This window comes from Gopherus flavomarginatus, chromosome 3 (assembly GCF_025201925.1).
Source record: "Gopherus flavomarginatus isolate rGopFla2 chromosome 3, rGopFla2.mat.asm, whole genome shotgun sequence".
Lineage (NCBI taxonomy): Eukaryota > Metazoa > Chordata > Testudines > Testudinidae > Gopherus > Gopherus flavomarginatus.
In genome coordinates this window covers 283,124,351-283,142,470 of record NC_066619.1, presented here as the reverse complement: position 1 = coordinate 283,142,470, position 18,120 = coordinate 283,124,351, and the positions used below count along the sequence as shown (strand labels likewise).

The window sequence follows — 18,120 nt, the reverse complement described above, 5'->3', positions numbered from 1 at the left end:
AGTCCTGCGTTTCATTTATTCTGATTCATAATCAGAAAATCTAATAGCTCAAACATAAGTATAAACTGTCCATGAAAAGCAATAATCACCAAAAAATAACCCCCATAGACCCTCTGACACATAATTCCCACCTCAAAACTCTCAACTCACCCAGACCTTCCCTGGCGATCCAGGACTAAAGAGGGACAATAGCCTGCTCTATAATTATGACCAGGGTGGATTTGATTCAAATCACTAGTCAGGAAGACTATTTAATCATGGTTTTCTACACAGAAGTGCATTCTTGTTGGTTATTATAATCTTAATACACATTCTTCACAACTCACAGATAGATATAGGTTTCACTTTTAGAAGGTTCACACTATACATTTTTGAAGAGATTTATTTAGACAACTTTTCAGATTAGTTTGACAGCTATATCAGAAAATGAATGATTGTCTGGTTATTTCATTTACCAAAGGTAACTGAAGCAGATATTTATGAAGTCATTGGGAGGTGAACTATCTCCAATTCCACAGGTTAATCCTTTTCTTGCCATGATGTATTAGGAGGAGAACATCACTAGACAGACATTTTAATGTTTTATTTAACTAAAACAACGTTAAGTATTCTGGATTTTTTTTCTTCAACAGCAAAAATATATAATATTTTAACAAAACAAGCAAATGTCCCTTGCTTCTCACAATTACCTCCAGACTTCTTCTCCTTGTCCAGATCTATTCCACTCCCAATAATCTTCTATTCATTGAACTTTCTGAAACTTTGCACTTTTAGAGAGAGGCAAGGGATTGACTATGTGTACACAAATTTGCAGAGGGACAATAGAGTTGAGGTCTGTTATTTCGCACCTCTACATATTAGCAGAAATGTTTTTAAATAAATGTTAACAAGCATGTTACCTCAGGAGACACAAATCCATGGTTTGAGAACTGAAAAACTAAGCATCTCTGATGGTATCTTCTAGACTGAGCACTGAGTCAATTGGGTAGATAAAAAGATTAACCTAAATAATCTAAAGAGAAGCCCCTGAAACCCTATAAGATTGGGTCCCTAATCCATGAACTATTGGAACTCATTTACAAAACTTTTCTTAAACATTACACGAATATATTGTCTCATACTAGAATTTATAATCCCTATTCCATGATGAGATATCTTTGAACCATAATGTATCTTAATTAAAACTATATTTAAGATATGCTTTTTGAGGAAAAATCCTTTTATCAAAAAATCTGATTTAAATAAAAAATCATTGATTTTTATCCGCCCAGGTTCTGCCACTCAATTCTGCAATAGGAGTGCATCCCTTAAAGTAGTGCTAACTTGTAATACTGCCACTACTAATTTCACAATAAGCAACAAGACTCATCGAGAGGCTAACACAAAAGTGAAAATAAAAAAATCCAATGAGTTGCAGGGGGCAGAAAACACTCTCCTAGAATGGCCCAGACAGACTTTCAGGCCTCACCAAATAGGAGCAGGTAGCGGATTGAAAACTTTTGCAAGTGAATTTAATTCTAGAAAGGAAGCTATTTTCCACGAGATTGATGAGGAAGTTAATACTCTCTGTAAATAAACTAATGTCTCTTCCCTGCAAACTACTCTGTGCAGACTGTAAGGGTTCATCAAGATGGAGCTGCTTATAGCAGGAGCTCTCAACCTTTTTCTTTCTGATCCCTCTCCACCCCCCAACGTACTATAAAAATTCCACAGCTCATCTGTGCCACAAGAACTGTTTTTCTGCATATAAAAGCCAGGGCCAGCGTTAGGAGGTAGCAAGCAGGGCAACTGCCCAGGGCCCCACCAGGGCCAGCTCCAGTGACAAAAGCCACAATTGGCTTATCTGCCCCTGCTTCATTCTTCGGCAGCAATTCAGGGGCAGGTCTTTCCCTCCAGGAGGGACTGAGGGACCAGCCGCCGAATTGCCGCCTAAGACCCAGACATGTTGCCCCTTCCCACTGGCCGCCCCAGGCACCGGACCTCGGCCCCACACCACAGGGGGCCCTGTGAAGCTAAGCTGCTCAGGCTTCAGCTTCAGCCCCAGGCAGTGGGGCTTTGGCTTTCTTACCTGGGCCCCAGCAAGTCTGATGCTGGACCTGCTTGGCATACCCCCCGAAGCCTGCTTGCAGCCCCACAGTGGTCCCAGGACACTGGCTTACAGGATCAGAGCCTAACATTATAAAAAAGGAAAGGTAAACACAAAACTGAAAAAAAACACATCTTAGTCGCAAGGCACAGAAGCTGTGTCAGATTAGAACTGACTAGTCAGTTCCTTAATAGTGTGTTTAAATTTCCCTCATAGACAGAAGGAAAGTAATAAAGGTACCAGAATTAATGCATTTGTTGATGTTTTTCCTGTTAGGAAGTTTTGAGCTGGACAGTATCAGGCTGATGATGTGGAATAACAACATAATTCAGATAATAATGCTTTAAGCTGTCTTTTAATAGATAATGACAGGCATACGAACAGGGCACATCTACTGGAACAGTTCAATTCTCACTGCGTTATGTTCTCCCATCTGGTAGGGGCTGAGGTGCACTGAAAATGCTCCAAATAATCCTATTCAGCTTGTAGTAGCAACTGACTATGGTTATAAATAAGCTTCCTGAGCGAGCTCAGTGAACAGAAGTTAGCATCTAATCGGTCAGGCCTGTATCTTCATGACACATTCCTCTAGAAGCCATTTGCGTTTATGTACAGTAATTCATACGATATGGGACAGCTCAGAACGTCACTGAGAAATAGTATTCCTAAGGGTGGAAAATAAGAGGTAAAAAGACTTAATACACAGAGATACAAATTTTAAACACACAGACGGTAATAATAAATCTACACAGCATTTATCTTCAAAGCATCTTACAAACAATAGACCACACTCTTGGCTGCCTTCAGGCCCCTTTGCACTGCTCAGGCAGGGCGAGGAGAGGGGGTTTTCCTCAGCTGGTGCAGAGCAGAGTAGACATAGCTGCCTCACTCACTCTTCCCAGCTGAGCCCCAGGTGCAGAGAACATGTCAGTACAGAGTGATAGTAAGATCAGAGTGCACTGCTCCCCCAGCAATGCCGAGCTAGAGAATGGACCTTTAGGAACCATAAGCAGCTCGCACAGATCTAAGCAGCCCCAATGCTGGGCTCATAGTGATACAGATTCCAGAGAGTCGTAACAGAAGAAGCCATTAACCAGTGCACAAAAAATTCCTGCAATAGAGCTATCTTCATTTTATAGATAGAGGTAGACAGCCAACATTTTCATCCTCCTATTTGGGGTTCCTCCATTTCTGAGCACCCAACCCATGATACCTAGGGCCTGATTTACAGAAGCACTGAGCACTCACAGCTCCCACTGATTTGGGTTGTGGATGCTCAGAACTTGTGAAAATTCAGGGCCAAGAGGTCTCAGGTTGGGCACCCTAAAACTGAGACACCGAAGAGCAGTGGTCACCTTGGACATTTTTGGACTAAACACCTGGCTCAAACACACAAAAACACAAAGTAGAAAACCTCCCCCTCAGCCCAGGCCACTGGTAGTGGCAAAGCAGAGAACCAGTATCTTGGACATCTATTATTCTTTTACTACAGTAGTACCCTTCAGGAATCAGGCCCCACTGTGCTAAGCATCATGCAGACTAACAAAAAGACACTCCTTGCACCAGGAGAACTTACAATCTAAGCCTATGAAGAGTATAAATGGTGAATTCTCTTGAAGTCTTTAAACCATGATTTGAGGACTTTTCAGTAATTCAACCAGAGGTTAGGGGTCTATTTCAGGAGTGGGTGGGTGCAGTTCTGCGGCTTGCAATGTGCAGGAAGTCAGACTAGATGATCACAATGGTCTCTTCTGACCTTAAAGTCTATGAGAGACGATGGAGAAGCACAAGAATGAAATGATTATGAACAGCCTGATAAGTAGAATTATTGTATATCAGCAGCCTGTCCATCCAAGAGTATTTTGCAGGCATTATCACAGAGACGAGTTTAATGAAGGATTTTGATGTTTTACAGCACTTTTATAAACAACAAAATTTGTACGACAAACTTCATTACTATTTTTGATAGAAGTACAAATATAATGGATGAAAGGACTGAGACAGATAATAACATGTTTGGATTTTATTTGATACAGTGCCTCTCAAAACCCTGGCTTGAAAAGTTATTTCAGGTCATAAGAGAAACATTCAGGAAGACTTAAAATGAGTGGCACAAAAAGGAAATGATGTAGAACAATGTACTGACTTAGGAAAATATGTTTGGCAGGAAGGGGAAGGTTAACCACTTCTTTTAGGACCAACTCTATTTGATAAGGGAAGCTAAAGGTATAAGGGAAAAAATCCATTGCGGATTGGCCTAAAGACAATAAGGACGGGGAAGGAGGTGTGTGTTAAGTATAATAGGAACAAAAAGTAATCCTAGCAATGGTATACACCTGTTACTAGATGGAGATGGTAAAGTTGTTAGAAATAATAAGGCAGAAAAGGCCAAAGCGTTAATAATTTTTTTCTTCTGTATCTGAAAAGAAGCAGGATGGTGTACTTATATCTTGATGAAGTACTTTACAGTCTATTAGTACCGAAGGAGGATGTTAGACAGTGTCTACTAGAGACAAACATTTTTTAGATAATTAACTTGTATGCAAGACTTATAAAAGAGTTGGCTGAGCAGATCTCTGGACCGCTGGATATTAATTTTTTAATAAATCTTGGAATACTGGGTAAATTGCAGAAGATGGTAAGACTTATCACTGTGCAAAAATGATAGGTGGAATAATCCCAGGAAACTTTCTAGGTTATGCAAAAATCAATCCCAGGCAAACTAATGGACAAGCAAATATGGGATTCAATTGATAAAGAATTAAAGGGTAGGAATATAAGCAATGCCAGTCAACATGGTTACAGAAAAAATGTTTTGTCAAACAAACATGATTTCATTGTCTGACTAAATGGATGTTTGGTTGATAAAGGTAACCACATAGATGTCATATACTTAGACTTTTATAAGGCATTTGACTTAGTACTGCATGACATTTAATGAAAAAAATAGCAGTACATAATATCAATAAACATATTAAATGGATTAAGACGCAGTTAACTGACAGATCTAAAAAAGGAGTTGGCAATGGGGAATCATCATCAAAAAAGGGTGTTTCTTTGGTGGGGTTCCGCGGGGATCAATACTAGACTTGATGCTATTCAACATTTTCATCAGTGACTTGGAAATAAATACAAAAAAAAAAATCACTGCTGATAACGTTTACAGATGACACAAAGATTGGCTTAGTGGTAAATAATGAGGAGAACTGGGCAGCCTTACAGACCAACCTGAAGCTGGGCCCATTCACACAAAATGCATTTTAATACAGTCAAATGCAAAGTTATACATCTTGGAACAAGTAATGCAAGCTGGACCTACAGAATGGGTGACAGTATTCTGGAAAGCAGTGACTCTGAAAAGGATTGGGAGTCATAGTGGACAAGTAACTCAACAAACTCCCAATGCAAAGTCGTGACAAAATGTGCTTAGGCAATCCTTGGATATGTAAACAGTAGTACTAGGGAAAAGGAGTTTACCTCTCTATATATAGCATTGGTGACACCTACATCCAGCTCTGGTATCCGCCCTTCGTAAAGGATGTTGAAAAATTGGACAGAATGCAGAAGAGAGCTGCAAAAACGATCTGAGGTCTGGAGAAAATGCCTTACAGGGCAAGAGACTTAAGAGCTCAATTTGTTTAATTTAGCCAAAAGAAGGTTGAGAGGTGACTTGATTCCAACATCAAAGTACTTTCACATGGAGAAAATACCAGGTATTAAAGGGCTCTTTAATCTAGTGGCAAAAGGCAGAACAAGAAACAATGACTAGAAGTTGAAACCTGACACATTCAGATTAGAAATAAGGCACAAATTTCCAATAGAGAGAGTGATTAAGCATTAGAACAAACTACTAAGGGAAGTGAAGGACTCTCCCTCCATCTCTTGATGTCTTCAAATTAAGACTGGGTTTCTTTCTGGAAGATGTGTTTTAGCCAGACAAGTTACTGGGCTCATTACAGGGGTAAGTTAACCGGTTAAATGTAATAGCCCGTGTTGTAACAGAAGGTTAGATTAGATGATCTAAGGGTCATTTCTGGCTTTAAACTCTACAGATCCATAAGTCATTTATTAGGAATCTAGACGAGCAAGTAAACCATACATTAAAGGAAATACACATGATGATAAATTGGAAGGAGGTGCAAACACTAGTGAGGGCAGAGAAATAATACAAAGGGATGTGAAATTTTTTTTAAAAGAGGCAGAAAATAATCCAGCAATAAAAATGTAAGATAATATATCTATGCAAAAAATGATAGATCACATACATTTATTGGGAGGAGACATTTGGAAAGGAGTAATACTGAAAGATCCAGAAATTTAGATATGAGCTTGCAACTTTTTTTTTTTTTTTTTAAAAGGATATGATTCGGTCACACAGAGACATCCAGTCACAAAACTGTCCTATATACTGTTCAGGTGTGATTTCACACAGAATATTATCTTCCCCACATCACCAGGAAACTAGACAAACTGGAGGGAGTTCAGTGAAGAGCAACAAACATGACCAATGAATTGATTACGGGGAAGACTGAAAAACCTACGTGCTAGAACTTAGGTGGAGATGATTTATGGGCAGGAAGGCATTATTCTCCTTGAGGGTGATTAGATATCACAATGATGGTATAAAAATCTGGATGGACAGGAGAGACAGGAAAATTATCTACAAATAACTAAATAATGTAAACACAAAGGGAACGAGAGGAACCACTTAGGGTGGTACAATGGACTATAACTAGGAGTGATTGGATATCATTAGTAAAGGAAGTGTTTGCACTGAAAAGCAGGAAAGACATCCTGACCTTCATTATTTATATTAAAGTGGCATTCAAAGGTCCTAACCAGATTCCTGCTCCAAAGAGTTTATAAACTAATTTGAAACAAGACATGACAAGTTAATGTAACAAACAATAGCCCAGGAGAAGGAGGCCAAGTTAACAGTAAGATAGCATGGCTATGATAATAGCTATTGCATAACTTGATAGTTCTAAAGCACCTGAAAAGGTTCTCTTAAAAGTAAATACTCCAACTGTTCTGACAGGAAGGGATCTATTAGCCAGGAAATAGTTTCCCCAAAGGGAACTGGGGAAACCCCATGTTTAAACTAGACTGGACAAGACACTAGTAAATGTACTTCAGGAACTCTTATCTTTGGTTTTTCTATAATGCTCAGCACAGATACACTGAAGTAGAGGCACGTTAGACCTGCATGAGAGCATCCACAGTGCGGGCACTTAATTTGTTAAACAGAAGTGAGTCAGCAACCACCTAGTCCTCCCAAAGGAGTTTTTCCTCCAAAAAATATTTACCGAAGGAGCCACCCCAGGGCTCATTCACCTGCAAATCTATCAATGTGATATATGCCATCATGTGCCAGCAATGCCCCTCTGCCATGTACACTGGCCAAACCGAACAGTCTCTATGCAAAAGAATAAATGGACACAAATCTGACATCAGGAATCATAACATTCAAAAACCAATAGGGGAACACTTCAACTTCCCTGGTCACTCAATAACAGACCTCAAAGTGGCAATTCTTCAACAAAAAAAACTTCAAAAAACAGATTCCAACATGAAGCTGCAGAACTGGAATTAATTTGCAAACTAGATACCATCAGATTAGGCCTGAATAAAGACTGGGAGTGGCTGGCCATTAGAAAGCCTAAACTTAATTTCCCCAATATTAATTTCTCCCTACTGTTACTCACACCTTCTTGTCAACTGTCTGTAATGGGCCACTCTCTTACCACTTCAAAAGTTATTTTTCCTCTCTTGGTATCCTGCTGTTAATTGATTTATCTCCTTAGACTGGTCTAACACTTGGTAAAGCACCCCCAACCTTTTATGTATTTATATCTGCTCCTGTATTTTTTACTTCATACATCTGATGAAGTGGGTTCCAGCCCATGAAAGCTTCTGCCCAAATACATTTGTTAGTCTCTAAGGTGCCACAAGGACCCCTCATTTTGTTTTACTTTTTTCCCCCATGAAAATAAGTGACTTCAATGAAGGACACTGTCCGCACAGGAATCAGAACTCCATAGCAATGACAATTTAAATACAACTGGAGCTGGTCTACATACAGTCTTTATTACAAATATAATCAACATAGAAACTGATTGAAGTGGTGCAACACCAGAGTGTGGACAGAATTATAGGGATATGAAGCATTATATCAGTGATGTTTATTCCAGGGAAGCACTTTTATACTATTGTAATAACATCCACACTAGGAGATTTTATCCATTTTAGCTATGTTGAAATAGAAACTAGCATAACTAAGCAAAGCAAAAAACTGTGCAGAGAAGCCCAAGTTGCTAGCAGGATTCCAGTGCCGTTTCCCTATACCACGGGCAGAGATTGTGTGTCTGCATCATGTTATGAAACTGTGGTACTCCTCAAAGGGAGCCTTGCCTGTCTCCTGAAGACTCACTTCTTCCATGATGCCCACAAGCAGTGAGTCATTTGGGGGGGGGGGGGGAAGGGGGGAAGTTACATCTACTTCTCTGGCACACAGCATGTCTACTCTGTGTCTGTCTAGTGTAGACTGAAAGTTCTTTGAAACAGGGACCGTTAATGCTTGTCATTAATAACACCTCTCAGTAAAATAAAAACAAGTCCCTCCCCATCCAGATTAGAAAAGCCACTATAGAACCACTCCTGTAAAAACCATGTTTATACAGTTGATTGTAGCAGAATCCTGAGCCCCTCCACCCCCACCCCTCAGACAGATACATAGATCTGTGGTATAAAAGTCTGAAGACATATGAGGCCTGAAACATCATTTGATCTCTGCTGAATATGCCAAGAATAGTAGAGTTAAAACCTACTGCTGTAATTTTTACACAATATGAAAAACCCGGACAGATAGCTCTTAAGTATTTTGACTTTTTTTTTTTTTATTAATAAACCAGATCAGTCTTCAGCATGTTCTTCCAACAACATCACATGGCCTCTCCCTACAAGGGTTACAGTTACGTCCGTACTTTTGCTGGGAGAAAATTTAAAAGAAGATTCCAAAAATGAGTCAAGAGCTGACCAAATTGTAATCTTATAATATCACAAGAGTTTCCTGCCACTACACGAATGCAGACACAGATCCTGTGACTATATTCAAAGACCATTGTTACCAGTCAGAAAGTTTATACACATTCGCTCATTTGAAAGGACACAGGCAGGTAGATTAATTCCAGAAGTTATGGATTTGTAAAAATGGGAAAGTTTTACATAAACCTGATATTAACAAATGTTTTCCTTTTCTTTAAAAAAAACAAAAAAACAGTTCTGTTTGGATTTAAATATCCCGTTACCACTGCAATTCTAAGCTCCACAGTTAGTGCACAAAAACCAAAACCTGACTACAAACAAAGGTGAAACTGAACACTGTTTTCATTTCAAAAGGAGAATGAAATTGAAAAAAGAAAAATAGTGAAAAGTAAAAGGAGCATTTTAGAAAAACCAGTTTTAATCTCAGTTTTTGGTAACATGAGGAAATGAATGGGTTTTTTTAAAAACATTTTTAAAACAGTTCTACCCTTTAACATGAGGGATCTGGGTATAGTGGACTGTATAGTTGTTTGTTTGTTTGGGAGAGGGTAAAAATAAAAGTAGTTTACTTTTATATATAAAACTGGGTCCCATCAGGCAGGGTTGTGAATAGTTTGCAGTCTGGATAGCTGAAACAGATTCCAAGGGGGTATAATTTATTTATCTAAACATTACAAAACCACACATAACATTAGGTGATTCCTTACGGGAAACAGGCCACGGCTACATGGACAGATATCACGTCTTCCAAATTAACAATGCAGCAGAAATCACTGCTGAGAATTGTAAACTGCATCATAAAGGAAAACATAAACTGCATCATAAAGGAAACAGTGACTCCAGAACTTCATAAACTACCACAGAGAGTGAACGAAAAGCAGAAATGATAGCATTAACAGCCATGCAACCTCTTTCATTTACATCCCTGGGACAGAAGAAAAAAAACAGCTTCATAGAGTAGGCAAAGAGTTTTTCCAGTTGAAAGGTACCACAAGAACCACAAAAAGAAGATGTTTAATAAGGGAACAAAGGAGCCACTAACCAAACAGAAGCATTAACCTATAACATCATCGAGATGGTAACTGTACCCCGTACCCCATGTCTTTGCAATTAGTCATACTTTTTGTGAAACAGATAAAAATCCATAAAACAATCGTTAGGAAAATAACATTCAGACAGAGTCTGGGGTTTGCGATGAGATCTGCACATTCTCCCTGTATGTACATATTGTCAAACAGGCATCCCCACATCTAATGTGACAGTTTGCTACAGTTACCAAAGAACAAACACTCTATACAAACACTTCTTGGAGAGGTTGAGGAAATCAGACCCAGAAGTGCAAGTGTAAAAATAATCAGTAGAATATGCAACATTCTTTCACATTCACAGCCCCTAAAAACATGACAGGGGACACACACACACACACCCTGGGGAATGGGCCACAGTTTCAGATTACAACATTTTATCTTCAACTTCTTGATGCATTTCACCCCTGGCCTGATGAGAAATGCTTCAGCTCCTGCCAGAACTATGACGTGAGGATGGTATCTGGGTATAATGGAGAGGGAGGGTGTGGGAAGGAACAAGAGGATTTCATACTCCTCTCCAGCCCAGAGGTGACTTCTGCAGAACACATTTAAATGCACACAACCAAGGACAGGTTTTTCATAGTTATAAAACAGAGATTCAGAGTGAGAGGTTAGTAACCTAATTTTCAAGAGGGTGTCTAATTGTTACATGCTTATACCACCCTACCATCAATGCTCTGCCCAAAATTCACTATAAAGGGGGCACCAGTTCCCAAACACAGGCTTGAAGAAAGCCAGTCCCAAGGCAATACTAGTACCTTACAGCCACAACCCTCCCTATCACCATTAGGTATCATCTTTTGCTCCTCCATCCCCCAAATTCAAGATCTTGCTGATCCCAACTTTTTTCATGTCTCTGTCTAAAATCCATTCTTCCCTCTCCAGCACAACAGTTAGAACCCTGGCCTGTACCTCGGTCACCTCCCACATCTCACCTCAACCCTCCAAGTCTATTCAAAACATTGCTTCCAAAAAAAAAGAAAAAAAAGGCTTCCCATCCCGCTGCTCCAACTATGTTACCCCACACTCCTTCCTCAAATCCCTTCACTTGTCTTCCTGCTGAGTTATTAACCACCATCATTTTATCCAATGCCATAAATGTACACAGCACTTCCCAAACTGAAAGAGACGAGGCACATGACAACAGTTTCGAAAAATCAAAAGCATGGAGAGGGTGGAGAACAAAGTAGGAGAATTCCTGGCAGGAGATGGTTTTAAAGCAGCATTTGGAGAAGAGAGAAGACCCTTGGTAAAGCAGGAAGAAATGAGTGCAGAGATTCAGGGGGCTGAAGCTGTTTGGGCTCAGGACAGCAGCTGGGGCAAGGGAGGATGACAATGACTGCCTGCCTGGCAGCCCATGCCATGGAACTGTCAGTCAGAACAGGTGGAGTACCAGGGTGTATACCTGGTTAAGGGTGCATGGGGAAGCCGCCATCTTTTAGAGATTTGGTATATTCACAGGGCACCAAGAGCATCTTTCTTAGTTTAATTTGGGGGTTTAAAGGGTCTATCAGCAAGGACACAGAGTGGCAATTTGGAGAGATAACCCAGTTTGGTGGGGTTAGAGAGCTCTCCATGTTCGAATAAGGAGTGTGGAGGGGAGGGCGGGACTCCCTACTTAGGGGGGAAGTGAGGCAGGAACTAGGGGTTCCCAACTTAGGGGAGCCAGGAGTCTCTAGGCTGAGTGGTGCTGAGGACTCCCTGTTCAGAGTCTGGAGGCAAGAGGGGAGTGATAGGAATGTTGGGGGTTCCCTGCTCGGCGGGGGGGGGGGAACTGACGGGGGGGTTCCCTGCTCGGCGGGGGGGGGGGGGGAACTGACGGGGGGGTTCCCTGCTCGGCGGGGGGGGGGGGGAACTGACGGGGGGGTTCCCTGCTCGGCGGGGGGGGGGGGGAACTGACGGGGGGGTTCCCTGCTCGGCGGGGGGGGGGGGGGAACTGACGGGGGGGTTCCCTGCTCGGCGGGGGGGGGGGGGGAACTGACGGGGGGGTTCCCTGCTCGGCGGGGGGGGGGGGAACTGACGGGGGGGTTCCCTGCTCGGCGGGGGGGGGGGAACTGACGGGGGGGGCCGGGGGGGTTCCCTGCTCGGCGGGGGCGAACTGACGGGGGGTCGGGGGGGTTCCCTGCTCGGCGGGGGGGGGAACTGACGGGGGGGCCGGGGGGGTTCCCTGCTCGGGGGGGGGGAACTGACGGGGGGGCCGGGGGGGTTCCCTGCTCGGCGGGGGGGAACTGACGGGGGGGCCGGGGGGTTCCCTGCTCAGGACTGTGGCGGGGGGCCCGGGCCCGGCTGTACCTGAGCGTGGGGCCGATGCAGGCCGTGTCCGTGCTCTCGATCTCCCGCAAGATCCGCTCGTGCTCCGCCGCCGTCTCCAGGCTCTCCAGCTCCGCCATCTTCCCCCGCTCCATGGGCTCCGGGCCCGGCTGGGACACAGCGAGCCTCACCCACCCCAGCGCCGGAGCCGCTCAGCCCCAGGCTCGCCTGCCACACCCCTTCGCCGCGCCGCGTCTCCGCCTCCTGCCGCGCCGGCATGCCGGGAAATGTAGTCCTGGGGAAAAGGGGGTGTAGCCTGCTGCCTGGGCCCCTCAATGGGGGACCCCCCACCCCGTCAGACCTGCCCCAGTGCCCCTCATTGGGGGACCCCCACCCCGTCAGACCTGCCCCAGTGCCCCTCATTGGGGGACCCCCACCCCGTCAGACCTGCCCCCCGCCCCTCGATGGGGGACCCCCCACCCCATCAGACTTGCCTCCGCGCCCCTCATTGGGGGGACCCCCACCCCTGTCAGACCTGTCCCCAGACCCCTCATTAGGGGACCCCCACCCATCAGACCTGCCCCAGTGCCCCTCACTGGGGGACCCTCACCCCTGTCAGACCTGTCCCCAGATCCCTCATTGAGGGGACCCCACACCCTGTCAGACCTGCCCTAGTGCCTCTCATTGCAGGGACTCCCCACCCCTGTCAGACCTTTCCCCAGACACCTCACTGGGGGGACTCCCCACTTTTGTCATAACTGCCCCAGTGCCCCTCATTGTTGGGAGACATGCCACCCCTTTCAGACCTGATCTGGATGCCTCTCCTTGCGGGAGATTACCATCAGACCTGCCCCAAGAGGGTGATCACCTTTGTTGGATAAAAATAGGAAAAAAACACATGAAAAATATGGGAAAACACTTAATTTTAAGGAACATTTTAGGGAAACACCATTTTCCTCAGCATAGCATGTATTTTTCTCTAAAGTGTACCTTCATACTGCCTTGAAGTATACAATGCAATTATCGTAAGCTTCAATGTAATATTTAAAATGGTCAAGGGGTGTCCTTTAAAATCAAGTCAAGGGATTTCCCTGAAAAGGGACAAATCAATGAAATAAGGACCAGTCCCTTAAAGTAAGGGGATGGATGGTCACTCTATACCCCCAGTGTCCCTCAGTGGAGGAAGACGTGTACACTCCAGTCAGACCCACTCTCAGTGCCTGTCAGTAGGGAACACACATACACACCATCTGACCTGTTACCACTGTCTCTTCCTGGGGAGTCTCCAACAGTCAGAACTGTCCCCGCTGCCTCTCTTCGGGGGAAGAGGCCCCAGTCAGAAGTGCTTTAATTGGGGGAGAGACTTCACTCAGCCAAACTTAGCCTTTGAGCCCATCCCAACATGGGGCACTGGGAGTAGGTCTGACTGAGGTGGTGTTTCCCCCAAATGAAAATATCCCATTGACTTCAAACTGCCTTTCATTTTGAAGGATCCTCTGATATCAAGGTCTCATAGTTTTGGTTCTCAGCATTTATCTCTGATGACTACATGACTCCTTCTTCTTGTTTTTGTTATTTATTATCATTACAGCTGCACTCAGGTTCTTCCATTACTAGGATGGCAACATTGGGTGTTGTATAAACACATAGGAAAAGCCTGTCCCTGCCCCCAAAACTGCAGCAAGTAGGTGGAACAAACAAATGGAATGCAAGAAAGAAGGGCAAGGGTAGCAATGGTAGGAACACGGGGTTACTTAGACTATCTACGTCCACTATTGCCTTGGTTTTGAGTCAAGGATTTTTGTTGTTTCAAGTTTTAAGCTATAAATAAACAAGAAAGACTCTACTGGTCACCTTATTTGACTGATAAAAGATTGAATACTACTGATCTGGATATAGCTTTCTCTTAGAATATCACCAGATTAAATGAAAAGGTGATAGAAGGAGTGTCCAAACCACTACATGTGTCCTGAAGGTACCGGTACAGGGAAGAGCAGAGGACGCTCTAAAAAAAATGTTAGATCGTGTTAGTGCAATAGCTCTCTTAGATCATGTTTGCAGTTGCCAAATGTGATGTCTTATGGGACCAGATGGATGTCATTCTGGGTGTGTTAAAACCAGAGAGGAAATCTGTACTCTGGTGGCAGTCACCATGGAGATTTGATATATGCTTCCAGAGGACCAAAAGCAAATAGACATAGACGTGAATAAACAAACAAATGTATTTACTATGAAAGTTAGATTTTAAGTGATTATAAGTCAAAGCATAACAAGTCAGATTTGGTCAAATGAAATAAAAGCAAAATGCATTCTAAGCTGATCTTAACACTTTCAATGCCCTTGCAAACTTAGATGCTTCTCACTACAGGCTGTCTGTTTGCCTTTCAGCCAGCTTCTCCCCTTTGATCAGCGCTTCAGTCACTTGGTAGTGGTGTCTGTAGATGGAGGTGGAAGAGAGAGGAAGAGCATGGCAAACGTCTCTCCCTTTTATCATGTCCTTTAGAGGAAACAGAAAAACAGATTAGCATTCACTGATTAGCTTTAGCTATCACCTTTCCACTCCCTAAGATGTGTGGAGTGGAACCACTTAAGCATCCTCTTTTTACCATTCTTAATTTCTACCTGATAGGTAGTCGGACTAGCCTTGTTGGTGTTTACAACGGGACTCACCCACCGAGGACTTAGCGAATGGTGCTTTTATGAAGAGAATCTGCAAAGGACCTTGTCTCCAATCTGCCACTCAATACATATCAGGTATGAATTTGATCTTTTATCTATCTGACGGATGTTGTATTTTAATTGGGCAGCAACCTCCTTTTGTGCATCACTGATAGACTGGAGCAATTGGCTGTCGTACTGGTGCACTTTTGTACAGAGTTGGTATTGGTTAGGTGGGACCCCTCCATGCCACCATAACTCCGGAGTTCTCAGGGGCTCCCCTTCATTATCTCGTGGGGGGGTATGCCCATGAGATCCAACAGATGGTCTAATTTCCATGAGCATGAAAGACAACCTTCTGTCCCAATTTTTCCAGAACTCGCAACAATCTTTCTGAGGACAGTCTTAATAGCCTTGTTTGTACGCTCCACTAGTCCAGAGCTCTGGGGGTGGCGCACTATGTGGAACCACTGCCTAATATTTAGAGCCAGACAAATGTTCTTAACCAAGTCTCCCACAAAATGAGACCCCTGATTGGAGTCGATAACCTCTGGGAGGCCGAATCTATAAAATGTTTGCTCTAATAATATACGTGCGGTGGTTACAGCTGTGTAAGAACTGTGTTCTTAGCCGGATAGGCTTCCACCCACTTAGAGAATGGATCCACTACGACTAAGCAGTAGCAGTTTCCCTGTCTGGAGTGTGGCAAAGGACCAATGTAGTCTATCTGTAGACGGTGCCATGGTCTCCCGATAGGCTGATTTAATAACGGACCCTTCACAGTTCTATGATCTGGATTGTTCTTCGTGCATGTTAGGCAGTTCCAAATGTGCTGTTCTGTATCCTTAGCCACCAGCCAACTGTCAGGATCCTTTTAACAGTCTTCCTGACCCCAAAATGTCCCTGTTGATTGGCTAGTACAATCAATTCTTTTCTGAGGCATTTGGGGATTACTAGAACTGGGATGTTGTCCTTGGCATCGTTCTTACTGGCCATGATGAGTTCGCTCTGATGCTTAAAAATTTTGTGTCCCCTATAGTTCAGCTTTCCCAGTAGGTTTGTCACTTCCTTGTCCCATTTCTGTAGCTGTATTATGTCCAATTGGCTTTGTATTTCTGCGGGTTGTAACTTGTGCATGATGGCCTTCGATTTCTCCCACAGAGTCCAAGGGCAGCTTGTTTAGCTAGGATGTCTACTTTGTTATTTAGCATGGAGATTTCAGCCATGCTTTTCCTGTGTGCTCTTTAAATAAGTAGGTTTGTCCTGTCCTGGCTTCAGCCAAGCTCCATGCATGCACAAGATATTTAGCATCTGCAACTAGGTTGTTATCAGCTGAGGTCATGTTTCTAGCTATCCAGATTGTCATCCAATCAAGGAGGGCTCTAATGGCCCAATCCGAGTCAGAACATATGATGATGTCAGATTTCAAATCTGCTGCATCCAGGGCCACTACTACTGCCACGATCTCTGCTGCTTGTGCAGAATGGAGGATGGCCATACCCTGCAGCTCTCTTCCAGTTGTTGCTTGGAGAATGACATATCCCGTACAAGTCTCTGTTGATGACAACTACTCCTGCCGACAACCCATATGTCTCAGCCTGCCTTCCTTAGCTTTTTCAAAGGAGACTTCCGGCTGGAAAGGGGATTTGATGGTCTTTACCTCCTCCTGTGGCAGTGGGCATTCAAGCTCTTCACTCTGTGTCAGCAGAACCAATGGGACTGTTGATAGGGTCATTACCTTGTCCACCTGCACCTCTCTAGTGAGGAGGCTCAACATCCATCCCACTAGGTGAAGGTTCGACACCCTGCGTTCATTAACTTTTCCAGACAAGACATAACGTATGGGCATATGTGTTGTCTGTACCAGCACTGGGGACATCCCAATAAGATATTCCCAATGTTTCAGAGACCAGATGAGAGCCAAAACCTCTCTCTTGCAGGGCCAGTACCTCTTTTCAATCTCAGACAGGTGTTTTGATCTGTAGGCTACCGGCTTAAGACTTGCACCACTCTGTTGCAAAAAGACAGTGCTCAGCCCTTGTCCCATAGTTGAGATTTGCAGATGAAATGGCTTGTAAGGATGGGGGTATGTGAGCACAGGGGCTTGTACAAGAGCTTGTTTAAGTTGACAGACAGCTTCTTCCTCTTAGTCTCCCCAGATCCAATCCTGTCTTTTTCTGAGCAGGGCATAGAAGGGTTGAGCAATCTCTGTGTACCTATCTATAAAGTCTCTTGAGAATCCCATAAGGCCTAAAAAGGACCTCAGTGCAGACATATCATGCGGAGCCGGCAACTTGCAGATAAGGTCTATTCTACTAGCGTCTGGTTGGTGTCTGTGCATTCCTAGTTCTACTCCCAGGTAAGTCACTCACTGTTTTAACAACTGTGCCTTCTGTGGACTGATGAGAAATCCAGTTTCTTGAATGACCTTCAACACCTCATCTAAGATGTTTAGATTTTCTTTTCTTGATTTTGTGGCTACAAGAATGTCATCCACATAACTGATGACCTTGTCTTTATGGTTCAGCTGTTTCCACATTCTTGTCACATATCTATGACACAGCAAGGGCACATTGTAGTATCCTTGTGGTACCCTGGTGAATGTTAACTGCTGATTGTAATACGTGAATGCAAATTTGTACCACGCATCACAATGCAGGGGTATTGAGAAGAAGGCATTGGTCAAGTCAATCACGGAAATCTATTGCGCACCGGTGACGATTGCTGACATGATCTCTGGGAATTTAGCTACGATGGATTCTAATTCAGGTGTTACATGATTTAAGGCTTTGTAGTCTACTGTCAGTCTCCATGTGACCTTGTTAGATTTTCACACCACGCATTACAGACACTGGCAGTTTCAACAAGGACTCCTTGTTTTTGTAACGAGTCAATGATACTTTGGATCCTCTCCTGGGCTTCTTGCAAATATTTGTACTTTCTTTGTGGCCTCAGATCTGGATCCTCTACCATGACTTCTGCTTGGATCTTACC

The 18,120-nt window shown here is 43.5% G+C and overlaps 1 protein-coding gene across 3 annotated transcripts in view; it reads right to left on the bottom strand.

Moving 5' to 3' along the window:
- Positions 1-12,685, bottom strand: part of EXOC6B (exocyst complex component 6B) — a 435,787-nt gene extending 423,102 nt beyond the window's left edge. For all 3 annotated transcript variants that reach the window (XM_050943361.1, XM_050943362.1, XM_050943363.1), the window contains exon 1: positions 12,511-12,685. In XM_050943361.1, the coding sequence (XP_050799318.1) occupies positions 12,511-12,623 (113 nt within the window). In that variant the 5' untranslated portion in view covers positions 12,624-12,685. The remainder of the gene's footprint in view (positions 1-12,510) is intronic.
- Positions 12,686-18,120: the final 5,435 nt, after the last annotated feature.